The 22953-nt window shown below is 42.3% G+C and overlaps 1 protein-coding gene across 13 annotated transcripts in view; it reads right to left on the bottom strand.

Annotated features, from left to right (window-relative positions):
- Positions 1–22953, bottom strand: part of Atp8a1 (ATPase phospholipid transporting 8A1) — a 242556-nt gene that overhangs the window by 121343 nt on the left and 98260 nt on the right. For all 13 annotated transcript variants that reach the window (XM_087582508.1, NM_001426995.2, XM_087582503.1 and 10 more), the window contains 5 exon segments: positions 12617–12689; positions 10633–10738; positions 9406–9488; positions 7050–7099; positions 1701–1770 (listed from right to left, as the gene is read on the bottom strand). In XM_087582508.1, coding sequence (XP_087438634.1) covers positions 1701–1770; positions 7050–7099; positions 9406–9488; positions 10633–10738; positions 12617–12689 — 382 coding nt within the window.

The raw sequence follows: 22953 nt of genomic DNA, 5'->3' as shown, positions 1-22953 counted from the left end.
CCCTGGTAATCCTTTCCCTTAGCACCTGCAAACATCAATTACCAAGTCCTAAATCTTCCTCCCGGGTCTTCCCTGTGCCTGTCTCCACCCATCCCCAGCAGCTCTTGTCTGGAAGAGTTGATAAGGCTCAAATTGGAACCTCTGCCTGCCTCTGTTAGCAGCCCTCAAATCATCTCCCCCAATGTCGTGCAAGAAATACAAGCATGCTCTTGAGCACAGGGTCGGAGACAAACCAAACCTAATCCACACCAAAGCCAAGTCATACAAACCATTCTGCCTGGTCCACGTAGTTCATCAAACTACAAACTACGATCCTCAGGCATTCCTTGCTGTTTTCATGTTTAAGCCTTTTATACTACTTACTCCTATTTCAGAGGGGTTAACAATACAACAAGGAAGTTAATGTGTGCAAACAATCTCTGTGAGTAAAGATAAAAATCCAGTGTTTTTTATCTTGTACCTGATACTTTAATTCCTCAAATAAAAGTTGAGTGGTTAGAATGTTCAAACTTTTTTTTTTTTTTTTTTTTTTTTTAAACGGAAGGGTGTGATTTGGGTGTGGTGAATCAGACAGATGCCAACCACGGAAGTGGGAGATCTCATTTTCTTTTCATTCTCTTACTGTGCATGTTGCCATAGGAACGTGGAAGATCTGTACCACGTGTCTTAGCACCACAGCCTAATCACCTTTTTATGTAGCTCCCTGGCTAGACTTAAGCTCTTGAGCTGACTTAGGTCTTATCTTCACTTCTCTAAAATCCAGCTCAAAGCCTGGCGATAAAACATTCAAGATGAACGCTTGTTAGCTGTGCTACTCCATGGGAGCACAGAAACCAAAGAAACTGTATAACCAAATTCAGGAGACATCATGAAATCATTTTACCAAAGTGCTTTAGAAAACTGTGGCATTCAAAAACTGTGTTTCAGTGCTTTAAAACCAAGGCATTTAACTTTCTCAACAGGAATTTAAACAAAAGGGTGGGCTTTCTTAAGTTTAGCTTCCCAGTTTCCATGGGATAGAGCACAGTTATCGAGTCCACTTAAAATTGTGACATTCCAAGCAGAAATGTGCATAGGGCACCTCAGGAGGAAAATCCTAACTGATCTTAGAGAAGAGCAGCCCTGGTTGGCGGGCTTCTATTCTTCTGTAAATGTAAAAATGTTTTAAATAGGAAAACTCAGCTGGAATACACAATGCTATTTCTGCCAACACAGTCGACTCACATACTGAAGCTCACCACCGGTCAGCAATCCTGGAATATCCAAGGCAAGACAAACAAGCCATACCAAATGAAACCATAGCAATAACTGTGAGCCAACCCTCTCCCCATTTCTACGGTCTTTAGGCAAACAGATTAAAATTGGAGTGTATCATTACATTCTGATACAATTTAAAAATATTTTCTGTAGTTAGTCATCTGCTAACATAGCTAATATAACACAAACCTCAAATATCATGTATTAAAAATTGAATTACAAAAGTGCCCTATGCCAGACTTTTCCAATGCATCAGATTTACCCAGAAGGAATTCCACATTTCACCAGCAGAGACTGAATGCTGTTGCTCTAAAATAACAACAAAAGTGGATGTCATCGGCTTCATCTGAAACATCTGTGTTACATTTCCATAGCGGGGTGCCTAACACGTTCATTATAAACCATCATAAATCAAAACCATAAAGGCAAAAGTAAAAACTTACAGCTCCTTTGCAGTAAAGCCGTAGCTTCCCGGATGGAGTGCGAACCACCACTGACATCCTTTTCCTAGAGCTGAAATAAAGAGATTTTCCGTAATGGGTCCTCATACTGCAGCTCTGCACAGACGTGTTTTTGATGTGTTTCACATATTTTAATGCTTGCAGTGAAAACAAGTTAATCTGACCAATTTATGAGCCATATACTTCCGTGTAGACAAATTATCTCCTGAGTGTACAACTGGGTGCCTTGGAGAGTTGCGTTTTATTTTTTTTTTAGTCACCAGAGTTATCATCTACTGTCCCAAAGGAATAAACAGAACAGTTCCACCTGTAGAGCTAATACCCTCTAGAGTAGCATCGTGTTTGATATCTTACTATTTGAAAACTATTTATTATCTTAGTAGGTGAGTTATAGGCCTCATTTTAAAAATTAAAAATAAAATTGATAATTTTTAAATAAATAATTAGAGAAGAAAACAAATGCTCTTACTTAAGAAACAATATAAGCATTTGTTATTGTTTTTAATAATTGCAACAGTCTCGTTACTGAGATGATACAGACCAAGACCCCCAGCAGACGCCAAAGACTGGGGATAGCATCAGCCCAATGATACATTTTTCTTGTACATATATACAACACAACAATGTTTAATTTGTTACACATAGTAAGCTTTTAACAACAGGGACTAAGAGAACAATTACAATGATACACCTTAGTAAAAGGTATTGGAGACTTAGAAACGGTTTGCTTCTAGAATTTTCTACCAGATACTTTTAGAGGTTGGTGGCCTATGAAGAGGTGAAGCCCCAGCCAGAGTGGAAATACTGTACTTGACCAACAAAGTCAATGTGTCTCTCGTATACATGTGAACTCAGTTCTTCTTGACTCACGCTGTTCTTACTTAGCCCAGTTTTGATTTAATGGTCCCAGACTCATCAATTTAGTTCCCCTGGCAAGATATGCAAGGCTAGAAACTCTCCTCTGAGTTCCATCAGAGTGAAATGGCCATTGCAGAGAAAAGTCGCAGAGTCAGGGATGAATATGGAAGTGCAAGGCTGAGGGGCTCTACAGTGACCACCCGTATATGTCATCTTCTGTGGAGCTGCCTCCCTCACCCCTGTGAGGTCTCAGCACCCATTTGTCACTCTCCAAGTCCCCCACGCTCCCTTCTAAATTTCAGAGGCTCACCTAGAATCCTTCCTCACATCTATTTATCTGGCTATATGAGCTCCCTCTTCCATCCCATTTTCTTGACACAAGGGAGAAATATTTCTGCTTTTATCAGAGCCCAAGCTTAGGCAGTGAAGGAAACCACGAGAAACAGAAAGCTGGCGAAAATATAATCAAACAAGCGGCCATGTTCCAGCTCCAGCAAGCAGCAAAACTTGGCAACTTTTGTCATGTGGTTCTGGCGTTAGAATCAAGGATAGAAGAAAGGAGTCATGGAATCTCCCTCATGACTCAGGAAAGCCGCTGAGGCCAGGACTGTATCAGGGCTCTCCCCTGCACGGGGGCCCACTGAGGCCCCTGTGAAGCTGTGAAGGTGAAGCCTGCATTGTCTTGGAGACCCCAAGATATTGGAGATGCCAGAGCTGTGGATATCTGCCAAGTAGAGCTGCTAACAGGGAGTGGAACCAGCCCAAACGAAAGAGATGTGCTGTAGTCATCAAAGCTAAAAGGAGTTGGAGATCTGAATAGCATTTGGACATCAGACATGGAGATGGGAAATCGTGGGTTTGCCCAGCTGGTTTTGTCCAGCATGACCTCACTGTGCTTCCTTCCCTATTTTGGAATGGTAATGCTATGTTCTGTACCATGTATGAATTATGTGATCTGCTTTTAAGTTTTGATTTATAGTTACAGTTATAGTTAAGAGACTGTATGAATCTCAGAAGACACTTTGGACTTTTAAGCAAATTTGAGACTGTCACAGACTTTGGGGACTTTCGAAATTGGACTGAATACAGTTCTGCATTATTGTACGGCTACAAGCCCCTGGGACTAGGGGGTAGAATGTGGTGGTTTGAATCAGAATGCCCTCTACAGACTCATGTGTTTGAATGCTTGGCCCATAGAGAGTGACAATATTAGGAAGTGTGACCTTGTTGGAGTTGATGTGGCCTTGATATGGGCTTTTGGGTCTCCTATGCTCAAGTTATGCCTAGTGCAGCACACGGTCTCCTTCTGTTGCTGGCAGTAAAGATATAGCACTCTTGGCTACCTTTTCAGCACCCTGTCGACCTGGACATTGCCATGTTTCCTGCTGTGATGATAATGGACTGAACCTGTGAACCTGTAAGCCAGCCCCAATTAAATGTTGGCCTTTCTAAGAGTTGCCGTGGTCATGGTGTCTCTTCACAGCAGTAAAACCCTGACTAAGATCCCTTCCTTGCTTATGACTGTTGCTCTCCCTTGCCTCACTTTCTCAGCAGCTTTGTTCTAAAGTCATATAGCTCTCTTACAAATCTGTCCCTTTCCCCTAACAAATAGATTATGTTCATCCACAAACATGTTCTAGTGTCTCCCATATCATACCTCGCCTACCCAGGCACCATCCCCTGTGAACCACATGACTGTTTAACTGTAACTCAACTCTGGGTGAACCATGTCTATCTACACACTCCACTCATCTCCCTTCCACTCCCATCCCCCCACCTTTCCAATGACAACTGCACAGATCTGTTTTAAAACTTCCCCTCACCTAAGCTGGCAGTGCCTTTGAATGGATAACCAAGCACTCTTCTTGAGATTCCTATCAGCTCTGGGCTATCTATCACTCTACTTTTGTCCTATGTGTCTTCAACAACAAAGACTTTATTTTAAAGATGTCCTCCCTTCCAACTCTCCTGCAGTAGCTGCTCATGCTGGCCAAACACTTCATCATTGAAGTTTACCCTGCAGTCCATTTCTTATTTCAAGGCAAATTGTTAGTAAGTGGCCCGAGATGGCTTTAAGCTTAGTCTGTAGCCCAGGAAAGTCTTGGACTTGTGATCCTCTTGATTCTTTTCTAAAGTAGCTACAGCTATATGCCGTGCCATCGGATTTGGCTAATTCTTAATTTGTAATCAATCCTAAACAGTTATAATTATTTATGGCTCAGCCACCATCAGCCTTCCACTTTCCTCTTGATCTATATTTTGTCTTCAGAAGATCCTATTGACTTTTAATCTTTGAGTGTCACTGGTGGACCAGTGACGACTACGAAATGGGTATTTCAGCCACAGCTGTGGCTTCCTGCTTCAGGTGCTTATATCTAATTCCCTACTGGATACTTGCATTTGCATGTCTCACAGACATTGAAACACAGTGTTCCCAAATATCTCATCCTCCACATCTGCTCCTATTCCCAAGTCTGCCATCTATGTTCAGGGAATTTTACATACCCCATTATTTGTGCTGGGATCCTAGCCCTCCCCTTCCTTCTCATTGTTCCCAACCCAACCCTCCAATCTATAGAAAAGTTCCCCTGATCTCCCTCAAATAGGTGTAAAAAAACCCATCGACTTCTCTCCAGTTTCACCAGTTATCCTGATGGGAACTGCTCACATTTATGGAGACTATTTGAAAGCATGATATCATTCCCCTTCCCATTCTTAAACCCACCCTCACTACAGAAATCAAAAGCCTGAAAGTCCTACTTTTGATTTATTTCTCCCCATGGCACTTTCCATAAGCATAGAGGGTCCAAAAACATTTCACCTATAACAACAGGGTGGGGAAAGACACTTTGTCATAGAGATAGAGGTGAGCTATGCTCTGTCCTAGGAAATGAAGTGTTAGTAACTGGCCAGACCCTGGTTTTTGGTCACATGGTCACTCTCCAGATCAAGCATACAAAAGGAACTGTCTGTCTCAGGCAGTGTGCAAATTTGCTTATGAAGGAGAAAGCTCTAGAAAACAGGTGGGCATTTCTTTTCCACAAAGCATTGCTTTCTCACGGGCCTTTAATTTTTTTTTTTGGTTCTTTTTTTCGGAGCTGGGGACCGAACCCAGGGCCTTGCGCTTCCTAGGTAAGCGTTCTACCACTGAGCTAAATCCCCAGCCCCCTTTAATTTTTGAAGTGTCCTCTGAGAGGTAACACACAATCTTTAAAGATCCCATAGGAGGACCTATTATCTAAAGGACATAGGTTGGCTGGGCAACAATGTAGAATAAAAGTCTTGAGTAGAAGAACTCTGTCTTTATAGCAAGAATATAAAAGTGTTCCCCGTAAATGCCTGCATTTATACTCAGACCTTTGGTGGAGCTATTTAAGACGTCCTGAGAACTTTAGGAGATGAGACCTACTAGGGTTTTCTGGGAGGTGGGGGGAAAGGCCTGTGGGATTATGGCTCAGCCTTCTTCTGTCCCTGAGCTCTTGGCACTAGATGGAGCTCCAGGCACCTTGTGTGACTGTCTCCCTTTAAACCATGAGCCAGGACAAAGCTCTCTTTCTGTTTGTTGCTCCTGGTAGGCATCTTGCCGTGCTGAGAAGGAAACTAACACAGCCGGCATTCTTTCTCTTTAGGAAAGGAGTGGATGGGACACTCATTCTGTTTCTGCTTCTCCTGGGAGATGGTAACTCTTACATCTCAGAGGCATGTGACAGAAGGACACTACAATCACAATGGAGACTTGCCAACGCTTACTGACCTCACTCCACACAAACCTTGCTGCCTCTCAGTATATCTGTTCTTGGGGTCTCTAGTTGCTATCCTTTGAAGCTGAAATCTTCCCCCAAAGGCCTGCGCGTGTGGGAGGATTGATTCCTAAGAGGAGCTCTTAGGAGGTTAGAACATTTAAAAGGTGAGAGGTCTTTAGGTCATTGGGCATAACCTTGAGGGGGACTGTGAAACCAGAGTCCACTTTCTTGTTTTCTCTTTTGAGGTTCTCAAGTGTCTCAGAAGTAGGAATGCATTCTTTGAAGACCCTGATTTGCTTACTCCTGGATCCCTCCCTTGTGTGTTGCCTCACTGAGGTCCAGTAGCAAGGTCCATGGAGTACAACCTCTAAAGTGTGTCAAGATGAAGTCATCTATAGAAGGTGACTATCTCAGGCATTTGTTACCATATCAGAAAGCTGGCTATCAGACCAGCCACGGGGCTCCTGGCCAATTCTGTATCTGTATCTATGACTCAGGTAGTTTCTCTTCAAAAAGATGTCTTGAACTGCTAGGAGAAGTCATGTTGTACTACACTCTGAAGAAACCTGGGCATGACTTATCTATTGAAAAGACACAAACTGCATGGAAGATCTTATTTTGCTTAAACGCAAATAAAAGCAAAGCATGTATTCCAGCTATATATAGGAAAAGCCAATAATGGATGAAAATGTACTTTTCCCCTTATAAATTATAGGGCGAGTGCCTTTACCTGGTGAACTCTAGGACATTGAGCAATTCATATCTCTCTTCCTGCCCCAGCTGCAAAATAAAAGAATGGAGATATTTTAGGACCTTTGGAAATAATCACTGGTTATAAAATTCATTGTAAAACCAACACAGTTTGCCCTCAGCCTTTCTGAATTATGGAAGAGAATTCACTAAACTTTCAGGTTAGTGAAAAAAAAAAAGTGAATGGTAGGAGAGGACTCAGAAGAATTCTGAGTGTCACAGAAGCAGGATTGAGAACTACTGAGGTCCAAGTGGAGAGCGTGGGACAGAAATGCCCAACAGACAAGACATAACACACAATCTGTTTGTGTGACTTTCCCAAAGTTACCAACGAACTCATGAGCCCACGCTCAAGGAGTCAGAGAAAGAACACAAAACAACAGAAAATAAATAAAACTTTATCTTTAGGAAATAGCAGGGCTGGAGAGATGGCTCAGTGGTTAAGAGCACCCGACTACTCTTCCAGAGGTCCTGAGTTCAATTCCCAGCAACCACATGGTGGCTCACAACCATCTGTAAAGAGATCCGATGCCCTCTTCTGGTGTTTCTGAAGACAGCTACAGTGTACTTATATATAATAAATGAATATCTTTTGAAAAAAAGGAAATAGAAAAATGCATTTTTAAGACAAAATTTTGAGTTAGGAAAGAAATAGTTTAAAGGAAAAAAAGACCAAGTACAAAGATGTTTAGCTATGAATGCAACAGAAGCACTAATGGTAACGTTCAAAATGAGATACCATTGACATTAAACAAAACACAGAGATCTTCAATGCAAACCGTATAGTTTGATAAAGGTTCCGCCTGTGTAAACACCACCCTGTTGAAGACACAGGACATCTGACCCATAAATCCCTGTGTTCCATTTCCAATCAATCCTCTCCCTGCCCCAAGGTGATCGCTGTTCAAAATTCTATCTTTATGAATCACATTTGTGGAATCTCCAGATGGACTTGTAAAGGACGCTTTCCTCAGTGCCTGGCATTTCCCCTCTTCCACATAAGGGCTCTACGACTCATCCACACTGCTACAGAATTAAGAATTCATTCTTGTGTATCATTTAGATTGACACACGGATCTCTGTCTGTCCGTCCTCTCCTGCTGATGTGCACTGCTTGTTTCTGTTTTGGGGAAACCATGGCCATAGCCACGATGAACACTCCATGGTAAGTCTTCAGTGACACAAACTTCCCTTCCTCCAGAGTAACGGAGAACGGAGTAGGGATTGAGGTAGGCTTTCCTTTCTTCAGAAAACTCTTTAAAAATACATTAGCATTTGCTTCTAAGAATTTTTTTAGCCTCTGCACTGGGAGCATAATTGTGCCTCATTAAGTTTTCATATGTTCTTGATGACTAGCCATGTAGTCTGCCATGTAGCCTGCCATGTAGTCTGTCATGTAGCCTGCCATGTAGTCTGCCATGTAGCCTGCCATGTAGCCTGCCATGTAGTCTGCCATGTAGCCTGTCATGTAGTCTGCCATGTAGCCTGTCATGTAGTCTGCCATGTAGCCTGTCATGTAGCCTGCCGTGTAGCCTGTCATGTAGCCTGCCATGTAGTCTGCCATGTAGCCTGCCATGTAGCCTGCCATGTAGCCTGCCATGTAGCCTGTCATGTAGCCTGCCGTGTAGCCTGTCATGTAGCCTGTCATGTAATCTGCCATGTAGTCTACCATGTAGCCTGTCATGTAGCCTGTCATGTAATCTGCCATGTAGTCTGCCATGTAGCCTGCTGTGTAGTCTGCCATGTAGCTTGTCGTGTAGCCTGTCATGTAGCTTGTCATGTAGCCGCTGGGATATCACCTTCTGACATGTATCTGTTTAGAACTGCCCACTTAAAAGCAGATCTTGAATAATTACTTCTTTGTTGTTTGCTGTTTTGAGACAGGGTCTCATGTAGCCCAGGCTGGCTTCAAACTTGCTATGTAGCTGAAGCTGGCTCTGAACTCCAGATTCTCCTGCGACCTACCTCCCATGCACTGGGATAACAGGCCTATGCGCTATGCCCAGCCTTCTGGATACTTACATAACCAAAAATTTAATAATGTTTGGGACCAAGAAGAGATAAATGGGAGGATGATTCAAGGGAGATAAAGCTCCATTTAGTAGAAGAGAAAATCTGTAGATATGTCTAGTTTGGAAGAGTCAATATTGTCCACCAAGCCTATTGTCAGCCACAATTTTGTGAAGTGTTGAAAGAACCAGACGAAGGACGCCAGTGGTGCTCCCGAGTAGGAAACGTCAGTTTCACTGCAATCTTTTCCTTACTGTCTTTGTCTCTGAAGCCACATGAGTGTATTACACAGGTTCTAAGAAGCCCTTAAAACACAAGCGACTTACTGAATCTATGATGACAGAGTCAGGAGTTCTTCCAGTGAAGACAAAATTCAACTGCTTGGCGGCTCTGACCAGTGCTCCCTCGTCTATGGCAGGGAACAGGTGAAAAGAAATAGAAGACAAAAAATTATAATATAAGCCAAAAGACATCGGCAGTTTTCTTCTTGATTAAAAATCTGTCTCATTATGCTCTGAAATCCAATCTGACTTATACATATGATGACACCAGAGAAATTAGCATCATGTTCCTGAACATGTCACCCACCCACTGCCAGTCACCTACTATGAGTCACCCACTGTGAGTCGCCCAATGTCAGTCATTCACCCACTGTCAGTCATTCACCCACTGTCAGTCATTCACCCACTGTCAGTCACCCACTGTCAGTCACCCACTGTCAGTCACCCACTGTCAGTCATTCACCCACTGTCAGTCATTCACCCACTGTCAGTCATTCACCCACTGTCAGTCACCCACTGTCAGTCACCCACTGTCAGTCATTCACCCACTGTCAGTCACCCACTGTCAGTCACCCACTGTCAGTCACCCACTGTCAGTCACCCACTGTCAGTCATTCACCCACTGTCAGTCACCCACTGTCAGTCACCCACTGTCAGTCACCCACTGTCAGTCAGTCACCCACTGTCAGTCACCCACTGTCAGTCACCCACTGTCAGTCACCCACTGTCAGTCACCCACTGTCAGTCACCCACTGTCAGTCACCCACTGTCAGTCACTCACTCCCGAAAGGAGCAGCTTGACAAGACCCCTTTGTCAAGCATATGCTTGAGAACACCACCATCAGGAGTCAATAAGTGTCAGTAAGTCTTTTCACATATTATCCTTCCCGCCTAAAGCTGACTGTTAATCCCAGTCCCTGGGGATCTGAACCACTTACAGTGCATAGACACTTTAGTTTTTATTAGCTGCTTTCTTTATGCAAAGTCCTGCCACTGCTGAGAGGGATAATAAGACAGACAGACAGACAGATACAGTCACACACACACACACAAACACACACACACACACACACACACACACACACACACACACACACACACACACACACATACTTAATGCTGAAAGCCAAGTTTCTAATGAGGATTTTTAAAATATGAAACCATAATTTGGTTATGTTTCATTTTTAAATTAAATTGAAAACTTAAGATCCATAACACCAAATTTCAGAACAATTTTCTACAGGAAAATACCCATAGTTGCTTCCTGTGTACCTGGCGACGCTGCCTGATAAATGATCTTCTCCCCGTCTCTCTCTGGTACAGCTGTGTGGCAGACGGCCATCATTGTGAGAAATTCACAGATGATAGGTGCGGTTGGCTGTGAGGAATAAACGCATAATTCATCCTCCTTTATTTAAACATCTGACACTAAGGGCAGGAATGTTACTTCATGGCCATTTATTAAGAGAACAGCTGGGAAGCCCTGGGATGTGGGATCACAGCCAGTATCTGTTATGGAGGAAACTTATTTAGAACACAACTTATTCATTTTTTGTACTTCCTCATTCATTCTGTAAACATTTATTTAACAGGATTATTTGCTTCTAGATAGAAATGGTAGAAGAAGATGAATTTGCTCTTTAGTGGACAGAAGTGATATTTAAAATGTTCATTTGCTTGTTTGCAATTTCTATTTAAATTTCAGGCATCTAACCTTTGAGTAGAGATGATGAAAATGTGTGAGTCTCTCTGGATTGCTGTCTTCCCTCTCTCCAAAAATGGCTACCTTAACCCAGTACATAAGGGTGTGTGTGTGTGTGTGTGTGTGTGTGTGTGTGTGTGTGTGTGTGTGCGCTCTCGTGTGCTTATATGTATCTATCACAATTATTGAGCACTATCTACTCTTGGGGCTTGAAGGAGACTGAAGAGTGAATCCTTTCTGTAAGCATCTCAGGTCTGATGAGAAAAGAACAGAGACACTGGATAGTAAACATCTTCATGTCTGGCTTCTGGAGAGAAATGTCATTTACGTTAATAAAGAAAAATAATGCGTGCCTATGTTCATAAACCTCCAATTATACAGTGAACCAAATGAAAAGATTGAATCAGGTTATGGAAAGAAAACTGCTTATGCTAAGACAGTGGACAAAGCACAGACGGTCCCAGCCACATGAAGGGCTTCGACTTGTAGGGAGACAGGGCGGACATTGGTGACAGCGTTGTTTATTTACAGCATGCTGCGTATCATATGCGAGTGTCATGTGAGGACACAGGAGTTGGTGGCTGTTCACGAGATTTGGAGATGGATATATGGAAGAAGTCTTAGGCTAGTGGAGAACTGAGCACAGAGAATTCTACTGGGATGCACAGCATGTAACTATTAAGGCCCCAGAGGAGAAAAGATAGAAGTATTTAAAACAGTGAAAGAAGACCTCTGGAGGAAGAAAGAAAAAGTTGCTCAAGGCAGAGTGCTAACGTAGGTCGGGGGTACATCGGGAGACTCTGAGGGATGGCGGAAGCCAGGGGAGTGGTGGGCCTAGCATTCAAGGGCAGCGTGCCATCAGTTAAGACACAAACAGAAGCTGGGGCAGCCCTACATGAGGGGCGGTGCTGGTCTGGGCAGGGGAAATGTAGGTAAGAGGTAACTTCAGTGGACACTCCGGCTGTGTTGTAAGTCAGTGCTGAGATGGACCAACAGTTAAGTCATATCTATAAGATACCTGAAGGAGGAGAGAGGCATCTCTAATACTATAAGCAAGGAAGACATTTGACTGATGATATAACACCCTGTGTTTTTGTGTAATTTAATTTTTCGGGCTATTTTAAAAAGTCTTCACTGGCATTTACACATTTTATATCGCTTAGCTTATGTTAGCTCATTCTGCACTGGTGGTCTGTCCTATCCTCCCTGTTGTCATTTTTACCCAACTCTCTCCTCTATATACTTTTCAATTTTCTTCCAGTTTTAATAATATCTAAATTCTGTTTAGACAGACCTCAACTCCCCCTCCTATTTTGGGGGTGGGGAGCAGAACACATACTCGATAAAAATCACAGTAGAGAATTCTTCAAATCTAGGGAAAGGTATAAACATCTGGATACGGGATGCACTTAGGACATGAGCACACATAAAATCAAATAAATCTAAAAAATATCATATAAGTAAAACCTTGAGGGGAGTAACCATGAAGGAAATCTGAGGAATATTCATTAGTGCTCATCTCCAAGGGACAGATAATACTCTGGTGTCACTTACATGGTTATTCTGAAGATTTTCCAGCAACGACGGATCATTAAAGGTTTTCTCATCTCCAAACTGTGAGCTCTGCCTAAAGGGGGAAAATAAAGCAGTGAGTTCACTTATGTTGGTCTCCTCACCTACTTCTAGTGATGAGTGATGACTCTCAAGACATTCAAATAACTGATTTCAGGACTGTCATAAAGCGTGTGTGAAAAATAGTCTAAATAGTAGCAAAGTTATTAAAATTGTGTTTTACTTTGGCCATATAGAAACTCTTCGTGTGTATCGACAAATACAAATGATCTAAATTGCAAAAATGTGAATGTTAAACTAATTAATTACATAGTTTGTCATCAATTATAAATATATGTAAAAAATCACTTTGGAGTATATCCTATTATCCTATACAGAAAGGAAAATAACCATGAACCTGTATGGGATTTGTATTGTGGCTGGGTCTTTACATTAACAGATGAATTATGGACTTTGCTTGAAACAAATAGAATCTATATTAATTTTCTAATCTATCTATTGTTAATCTCATGACCACGCCTTAAAAAATCAAACCAAAAACCAAGGAGCATTTAAGTAGGCATGTCAAAATACTTCAAAATATATTTTTTAACTGTACAGAGATTTTAGAATTTACTGAGGAAAAAAATAACCTTTCTAAGAAATAAGTAATTACAGTTTAGAAGGTTTTAATCATAATTTAATTTTGGGTTACAGAGTTTTGACAATGTTAATAGGCCAAGTTTCAAGGCTTCCCTTCACATTTTAAAACCACAAGCCTGGAAAAGAGATCATAGAAGAAAGCAGCAGAGAAAGTAACCAGTATCCTTCCCTCAACTGACGAGGTAAAATTGATGTGTGCCTGTAATACTACACAGCTTCCACTACACAGCTTCCTCTATTTAAATACCAATGTTTGGCCTGCTAATTAGCAAGATTATAGAAGATATCTGCTAGCAGGTGTAGTTAAGGATTCTCAAAATCATCATTGGTCCTATTGGTTCAGTATTAAGTATGGGAATCTAGTAACTTCTAAATGACTTATCAGTGGGTAGATAAAAAAATCAACACAATTCTCTTAAAAATATCATCATTTATAAAGAACAGTTTCACTTTTGGGACTGATGAGATGGCTCAGTGGGGAGAGGCTCTTGATTTCAAACCTGATGGCCTGAGTTTGGTTCCTGGGACTCTAGGCTAGAAGGCAAGAACTGATTCTACAGTCTGTCCTTTGACCTCCATACCTACACCATGGCACATCCCTTTCCAGAGAATAAATAGATGTAAATAAAATAAATTTGGTGAATGGATGGAGGGAACTGGGTGGAAGAAGGGTTGGGGAGGGGGAATGAGGTAGGGAATCAGAGGTGGGGAGGACTGGGGTGGGGAGAAAGGGCTGGGAGAGAGAACAAAAAATAGGTACGTGTGTGTGATCTCTGGGATGATCCAGAGACCTGGGATGCGGGAGGCTCCTGGGAGTCTATGGGCTGACTCCAGCTGCGACTCCTAGCAGCTGGGGATATGGAGACTGAAGTGGCCACCTCCTACAGCCAGGTGGAAATCCCAGGGGAAGGGGGGCACCAACCCACCCCCAAACCTTTGACCTCAAATTTGTCCTGCCTACAGGAGGTGCAGGGATAACGATGGAGCAGTGACTGAGGGAACAATGAACCAATGGCTGGCTGAACTTGAGATCCATCCCATGAGAGAGAGCCAATCCCTGACACTATCGTGATGCTCTGCTATGGTGGCAGAGAGGAACCTAGGCTTCATCCAGCAGCAGATGGAAAAAGATGCAGAGACCCACAAACATCAGGTGGAGCGCAGGGAGTGTGGTGGAAGAGTGGGGGAAGGATTGAGGGATCTGAAGGGTCTAGGACCCCACAAGAAGGCCTACAGCGTCAACTAACCTGGGCCCACTGGGGCTCACTGAGACTGAACCACCAACCAAGGAACATGCCTGGGCTGGTCCTCGGGCTCCCTGCACATTTGTGTGGTCTTCATGTCCCCTAATAATAACAACTGGAGCGGGGCTGTCTTTGACTCTGTTGCCTGCCTTTGGATCCCCTTCTGCTAGCTGGGTTGCCTTGTATGGCCTCAGTGGGAGAGCATGTGTGACTTGATGTGCCAGGTAGATTGGTAACCATGGCGGGGGTGGGGGGCTTCCCTTTCTCTGAGCAGAAGGGGAAGGGGTAGCTGGGGAGGGGCCTGTGAGGGTGAGACTGGGAACAGAGGAGGAATGGAGGATGTGATTGGAATATAAAGTGAATAAATAAACTAATGAAAAAAATGGGTACGGTTAATAGAAAGAAAACAAATGTAAAAGGTTATTACTTGTGCTTCTATGAAATATTCCCATTGTTATATTCCCTCTTGTTTCATAGCTTCATTTTTATTTGTTGGGGAGGTTGAGACATGAGGGAATATCTAGCTACTTTTTCTTTCAAAAAGTTCCAAAATAGGGGCTGGAGAGATGGCTCAGTGGTTAAGAGCACTGACTGCTCTTCCAGAGGTTCCGAGTTCAATTCCCAGCAACCACAGGGTGGCTCATAACCATCTGTAATGAGATCTGATGCCCTCTTTTGGTGTGTCTGAACAGCTACAGTGTACTTATATATAATGAATAAATAAATCTTTAAAAAAAAGTTCCAAAATAAATGCCTTTGTAAGTGTTAGAATATGTCTCATTACTCTTACCATGAATTCATTCACTTCATAAATTCGGTTGCTATTACTGATCCAACTTTCAAAAGTACTTAAATAACTTTAGATATACAACTGAAATACTTACACAGATAGATCCCATTCTGTTCCCTAAGGAAGGCTTCTACTGTGTAAAATCTTAAATAACAGCTTCCTTTTACGGAGTGGCTTCCTTACCAAGACCATGGCAAACCACGGACACCTCGTCCTCCAACACAGTAGCTTGGCTAGGATGATCCAGGCACAGAGCTGTCACCATGCTCCCTACTCTTACAAAATATCTACTAAGTACAGGAAAAAACAAGCAAAAACTATAGGAAGCTCCCAATATTTAGAAATAGGGACTATATGCTAAAAGTATAAATATTTAACACCATAACATTTACATATTGCCTGCATATAAAATGGGAACCAGCACTACTTGTCACATCGTGTTCTTTTCTTTCCTCAGAAAATTTCAAGTAGCAGTCTGCTCATGAAAAGGCAAAGACGTGGCGCCCTGCAATAAGCGGCGAGCAGGGCATGGAGCGGCTAAGATTGAGAGGGAAAAGCAGGCCTAGCTCTCTGCATCATGTGCAGCTTAAAGCCATACAGAATTGTAAGAAATTATTTCCCAATTATACAAAAATGGAGAGTCAACACAGCCATTAAGAGAAAACTCAGGACCCGCGGATCCCGGCCCGAAGCAGCTCTCTGCTCCCAGGCCCCGTGGGAAAGAGACCTCACCGCCTGGTCAGGTGGGCACTCCTGAGGCTGCAGAGCAGAAGAGACCACCAACACTGCTCACCCCTGCCCACATCCCTGGCCCAAGAGGAAACTGTATAAGGCCTCTGGGCTCCCGTGGGGGAGGGCCCAGGAGCGGCAGGACCCCTGCCTGAGACACCGCTGGAACCTGAAGGAAACAGACCGGATAAACAGTTCTCTGCACCCAAATCCCGCGGGAGGGAGAGCTAAACCTTCAGAGAGGCAGACAAGCCTGGGAAACCAGAAGAGACTGCTCTCTGCACATACATCTCGGACGCCAGAGGAAAACACCAAAGACCATCTGGAACCCTGATGCACTGAGGCTCCTGGAGGGGGCGGCGCAGATCTTCCTGGTTGCTGCCGCCACAGGGAGCACGAGGGCAGCACCCTGAGAGCGAACTTGAGCCTCGGGACCACAGGTAAGACCAACTTTTCTGCTGCAAGAAAGCTGCCTGGTGAACTCAAGACACAGGCCCACAGGAACAGCTGAAGACCTGTAGAGAGGAAAAACTACATGCCCGAAAGCAGAACACTCTGTCCCCATAACTGACTGAAAGAGAGGAAAACAGGTCTACAGCACTCCTGACACACAGGCTTATAGGACAGTCTAGCCACTGTCAGAAATAGCAGAACAAAGTAACACTAGAGATAATCTGATGGCGAGAGGCAAGCGCAGGAACCCAAGCAACAGAAACCAAGACTACATGCCATCATCGGAGCCCAATTCTCCCACCAAAACAAACATGGAATATCCAAACACACCAGAAAAGCAAGATCTAGTTTCAAAATCATATTTGATCATGATGCTGGAGGACTTCAAGAAAGATGTGAAGAACTCCCTTAGGGAAACACAGGAAAACATTAATAAACAAGTAGAAGCCTACAGAGAGGAATCGCAAAAATCCCCGAAAGAATTGCAAAAATCTCTGAAAGAATTTCAGGAAAACACAATCAAACAGTTGAAGGAATTAAAAATGGAAATAGAAGCAATCAAGAAAGAACACATGGAAACAACCCTGGATATAGAAAACCAAAAGAAGAGACATGGAGCTGTAGATACAAGCTTCACCAACAGAATACAAGAGATGGAAGAGAGAATCTCAGGAGCAGAAGATTCCATAGAAATCATTGACTCAACTGTCAAAGATAATGTAAAGCGGAAAAAGCTACTGGTCCAAAACATACAGGAAATCCAGGACTCAATGAGAAGATCAAACCTAAGGATAATAGGTATAGAAGAGAGTGAAGACTCCCAGCTCAAAGGACCAGTAAATATCTTCAACAAAATCATAGAAGAAAACTTCCCTAACCTAAAAAAAGAGATACCCATAGGCATACAAGAAGCCTACAGAACTCCAAATAGATTGGACCAGAAAAGAAACACCTCCCGTCACATAATAGTCAAAACACCAAATGCACAAAATAAAGAAAGAATATTAAAAGCAGTAAGGGAAAAATGTCAAGTAACATATAAAGGCAGACCTATCAGAATCATACCAGACTTCTCGCCAGAAACTATGAAGGCCAGAAGATCCTGGGCTGATGTCATACAGACCCTAAGAGAACACAAATGCCAGCCCAGGTTACTGTATCCTGCAAAACTCTCAATTAACATAGATGGAGAAACCAAGATATTCCATGACAAAACCAAATTTACACAATATCTTTCTACAAATCCAGCACTACAAAGGATAATAAATGGTAAAGCCCAACATAAGGAGGCAAGCTATACCCTAGAAGAAGCAAGAAACTAATCGTCTTGGCAACAAAACAAAGAGAGTGAAAGCACACAAACATAACCTCACATCCAAATATGAATATAACGGGAAGCAATAATCACTATTCCTTAATATCTCTCAACATCAATGGCCTCAACTCCCCCATAAAAAGACATAGATTAACAAACTGGATACGCAACGAGGACCCTGCATTCTGCTGCCTACAGGAAACACACCTCAGAGACAAAGACAGACATTACCTCAGAGTGAAAGGCTGGAAAACAATTTTCCAAGCAAATGGTCAGAAGAAGCAAGCTGGAGTAGCCATTCTAATATCAAATAAAATCAATTTTCAACTAAAAGTCATCCAAAAAGATAAGGAAGGACACTTCATATTCATCAAAGGAAAAATCCACCAAGATGAACTCTCAATCCTAAATATCTATGCCCCAAATACAAGGGCACCTACATATGTAAAAGAAACCTTACTAAAGCTCAAAACACACATTGCACCTCACACAATAATAGTGGGAGATTTCAACACCCCACTCTCATCAATGGACAGATCATGGAAACAGAAATTGAACAGAGATGTAGACAGACTAAGAGAAGTCATGAGCCAAATGGACTTAACGGATATTTATAGAACATTCTATCCTAAAGCAAAAGGATATACCTTCTTCTCAGCTCCTCATGGTACTTTCTCCAAAATTGACCATATAATTGGTCAAAAAACGGGCCTCAACAGGTACAGAAAGATAGAAATAATCCCATGCGTGCTATCGGACCACCACGGCCTAAAACTGGTCTTCAATAACAATCAAGGAAGAATGCCCACATATACTTGGAAATTGAACAATGCTCTACTCAATGATAACCTGGTCAAGGAAGAAATAAAGAAAGAAATTAAAAACTTTTTAGAATTTAATGAAAATGAAGGTACAACATACCCAAACTTATGGGACACAATGAAAGCTGTGCTAAGAGGAAAACTCATAGCGCTGAGTGCCTGCAGAAAGAAACAGGAAAGAGCATATGTCAGCAGCTTGACAGCACACCTAAAAGCTCTAGAACAAAAAGAAGCAAATACACCCAGGAGGAGTAGAAGGCAGGAAATAATCAAACTCAGAGCTGAAATCAACCAAGTAGAAACAAAAAGGACCATAGAAAGAATCAACAGAACCAAAAGTTGGTTCTTTGAGAAAATCAACAAGATAGATAAACCCTTAGCCAGACTAACGAGAGGACACAGAGAGTGCGCCCAAATTAACAAAATCAGAAATGAAAAGGGAGACATAACAACAGATTCAGAGGAAATTCAAAAAATCATCAGATCTTACTGTAAAAACCTATATTCAACAAAACTTGAAAATCTTCAGGAAATGGACAATTTCCTAGACAGATACCAGGTACCAAAGTTAAATCAGGAACAGATAAACCAGTTAAACAACCCCATAACTCCTAAGGAAATAGAAGCAGTCATTAAAGGTCTCCCAACCAAAAAGAGCCCAGGTCCAGACGGGTTTAGTGCAGAATTCTATCAAACCTTCATAGAAGACCTCATACCAATATTATCCAAACTATTCCACAAAATTGAAACAGATGGATCACTACCGAATACCTTCTACAAAGCCACAATTACTCTTATACCTAAACCACACAAAGACACAACAAAGAAAGAGAACTTCAGACCAATTTCCCTTATGAATATCGACGCAAAAATACTCAACAAAATTCTGGCAAACCGAATCCAAGAGCACATCAAAACAATCATCCACCATGACCAAGCAGGCTTCATCCCAGGCATGCAGGGATGGTTTAATATACGGAAAACCATCAACGTGATCCATTATATAAACAAACTGAAAGAACAAAACCACATGATCATTTCATTAGACGCTGAGAAAGCATTTGACAAAATTCAACACCCCTTCATGATAAAAGTCCTGGAAAGAATAGGAATTCAAGGCCCATACCTGAACATAGTAAAAGCCATATACAGCAAACCAGTTGCTAACATTAAACTAAATGGAGAGAAACTTGAAGCAATCCCACTAAAATCAGGGACTAGACAAGGCTGCCCACTCTCTCCCTACTTATTCAATATAGTTCTTGAAGTTCTAGCCAGAGCAATCAGACAACAAAAGGAGGTCAAGGGGATACAGATCGGAAAAGAAGAAGTCAAAATATCACTATTTGCAGATGATATGATAGTATATTTAAGTGATCCCAAAAGTTCCACCAGAGAACTACTAAAGCTGATAAACAACTTCAGCAAAGTGGCTGGGTATAAAATTAACTCAAATAAATCAGTTGCCTTCCTCTATACAAAAGAGAAACAAGCCGAGAAAGAAATTAGGGAAACGACACCCTTCATAATAGACCCAAATAATATAAAGTACCTCAGTGTGACTTTAACAAAGCAAGTAAAAGATCTGTACAATAAGAACTTCAAGACAATGAAGAAGGAAATTGAAGAAGACCTCAGAAGATGGAAAGATCTCCCATGCTCATGGATTGGCAGGATTAATATAGTAAAAATGGCCATTTTACCAAAAGCAATCTACAGATTCAATGCAATCCCCATCAAAATACCAATCCAATTCTTCAAAGAGTTAGACAGAACAATTTGCAAATTCATCTGGAATAACAAAAAACCCAGGATAGCTAAAACTATCCTCAACAATAAAAGGACTTCAGGGGGAATCACTATCCCTGAACTCAAGCAGTATTACAGAGCAATAGTGATAAAAACTGCATGGTATTGGTACAGAGACAGACAGATAGACCAATGGAATAGAATTGAAGACCCAGAAATGAACCCACACACCTATGGTCACTTGATTTTTGACAAAGGAGCCAAAACCATCAAATGGAAAAGAGGATAGCATTTTCAGCAAATGGTGCTGGTTCAACTGGAGGTCAACATGTAGAAGAATGCAGATCGATCCATGCTTATCACCCTGTACAAAGCTTAAGTCCAAGTGGATCAAGGACCTCCACATCAAACCAGACACACTCAAACTAATAGAAGAAAAACTAGGGAAGCATCTGGAACACATGGGCACTGGAAAAAATTTCCTAAACAAAACACCAATGGCTTATGCTCTAAGATCAAGAATCGACAAATGGGATCTCATAAAACTGCAAAGCTTCTGTAAGGCAAAGGACACTGTGGTTAGGACAAAACAGCAACCAACAGATTGGGAAAAGATCTTTACCAATCCTACAACAGATAGAGGCCTTATACCCAAAATATACAAAGAACTCAAGAAGTTAGACCGCAGGGAAACAAATAACCCTATTAAAAATGGGGTTCAGAGCTAAACAAAGAATTCACAGCTGAGGAATGCCGAATGGCTGAGAAACACCTAAAGAAATGTTCAACATCTTTAGTCATAAGGGAAATGCAAATCAAAACAACCCTGAGATTTCACCTCACACCAGTGAGAATGGCTAAGATCAAAAACTCAGGGGACAACAGATGCTGGCGAGGATGTGGAGAAAGAGGAACACTCCTCCATTGTTGGTGGGATTGCAAACTGGTACAACCATTCTGGAAATCAGTCTGGAGGATCCTCAGAAAATTGGACATTGAACTGCCTGAGGATCCAGGTATACCTCTCTTTGGCATATACCCAAAAGATACCCCAACATATAAAAAAGACACGTGCTCCACTATGTTCATAGCAGCCTTATTTATAATAGCCAGAAGCTGGAAAGAACCCAGATGCCCTTCAACAGAGGAATGGATACAGAAAATGTGGTACATCTACACAATGGAATATTACTCAGCTATCAAAAACAACGACTTTATGAAATTCGTAGGCAAATGGTTGGAACTGGAAAACATCATCCTGAGTGAGCTAACCCAATCACAGAAAGACATACATGGTATGCACTCATTGATAAGTGGCTATTAGCCCAAATGCTTGAATTACCCTAGATGCCTAGAACAAATGAAACTCAAGATGGATGATCAAAATGTGAATGCTTCACTCCTTCTTTAAAAGGGGAACAAGAATACCCTTGACAGGGAAGAGAGAGGCAAAGATTAAAACAGAGACTGAAGGAACACCCATTCAGAGCCTGCCCCACATGTGGCCCATACATATACAGCCACCCAATTAGACAAGATGGATGAAGCAAAGAAGTGCAGACCGACAGGAGCCGGATGTAGATCGCTCCTGAGAGACACAGCCAGAATACAGCAAATACAGAGGCGAATGCCAGCAGTAAACCACTGAACTGAGAATAGGAGCCCCGTTGAAGGAATCAGAGAAAGAACTGAAAGAGCTTGAAGGGGCTCGAGACCCCATATGTACAACAATGCCAAGCAACCAGAGCTTCCAGGGACTAAGCCACTACCCAAAGACTATATAGGGACTGACCCTGGACTCTGACCTCATAGGTAGCAATGAATATCCTAGTAAGAGCACCAGTGGAAGGGGAAGCCCTGGGTCCTGCTAAGACTGAACCCCCAGTGAACTAGACTGGTGGGGGGAGGGCGGCAATGGGGGGAGGGTTGGGAGGGGAACACCCATAAGGAAGGGGAGGGGGGAGGGGGATGTTTGCTCGGATACCAGGAAAGGGAATAACACTCGAAATGTATATAAGAAATACTCAAGTTAATAAAAAAAAAAAAGAGAAAACTCAGAAAATGCCCAGCCCAATCAATAATACCTATCTTTCAATCAGAACTTAGATATCCATCCATCCATACATCATCCATCCATCTACCCAAACATCCTTCCATCCATCCATACATCATCCATCCATCTACCCACCCATCCATCCACCCAAACATCCATCCACCCAAACATCCATCTATCCACCCATCATCCATCCGTCCATCCATCAATCCACCTATCCACCCACCCAAACATCCATCCATCCATCCATCCATCCATCCATCCATCCATCCATCCATCCATCTATCCATTCATATCCACTAGGCTAGTATATAACCAATGAGCTACAACCTCACTTGACTACAGGTTTTTTTTTTTTTTTAATTCCAAACTTCAACTCCAACTAGGACAATTAGAAAATAAAAAAGACAACAGAATAAGGCCAACCCATCGCTTCCACCTCAATCTCCTGCAAACAGTTTGCTAAGAAGCACTCATGGGAAAGGCCTAGGTGTCCTGTCTAAGTCCCAAAACAGAACACACA

The sequence above is a fragment of the Rattus norvegicus genome, chromosome 14 (assembly GCF_021556685.1).
Source record: "Rattus norvegicus strain SHRSP/BbbUtx chromosome 14, alternate assembly SHRSP_T2T, whole genome shotgun sequence".
NCBI lineage: Eukaryota > Metazoa > Chordata > Mammalia > Rodentia > Muridae > Rattus > Rattus norvegicus.
Note: the sequence above shows the minus strand (reverse complement) of the source record. Positions and strands in the feature narration are given on the sequence as shown.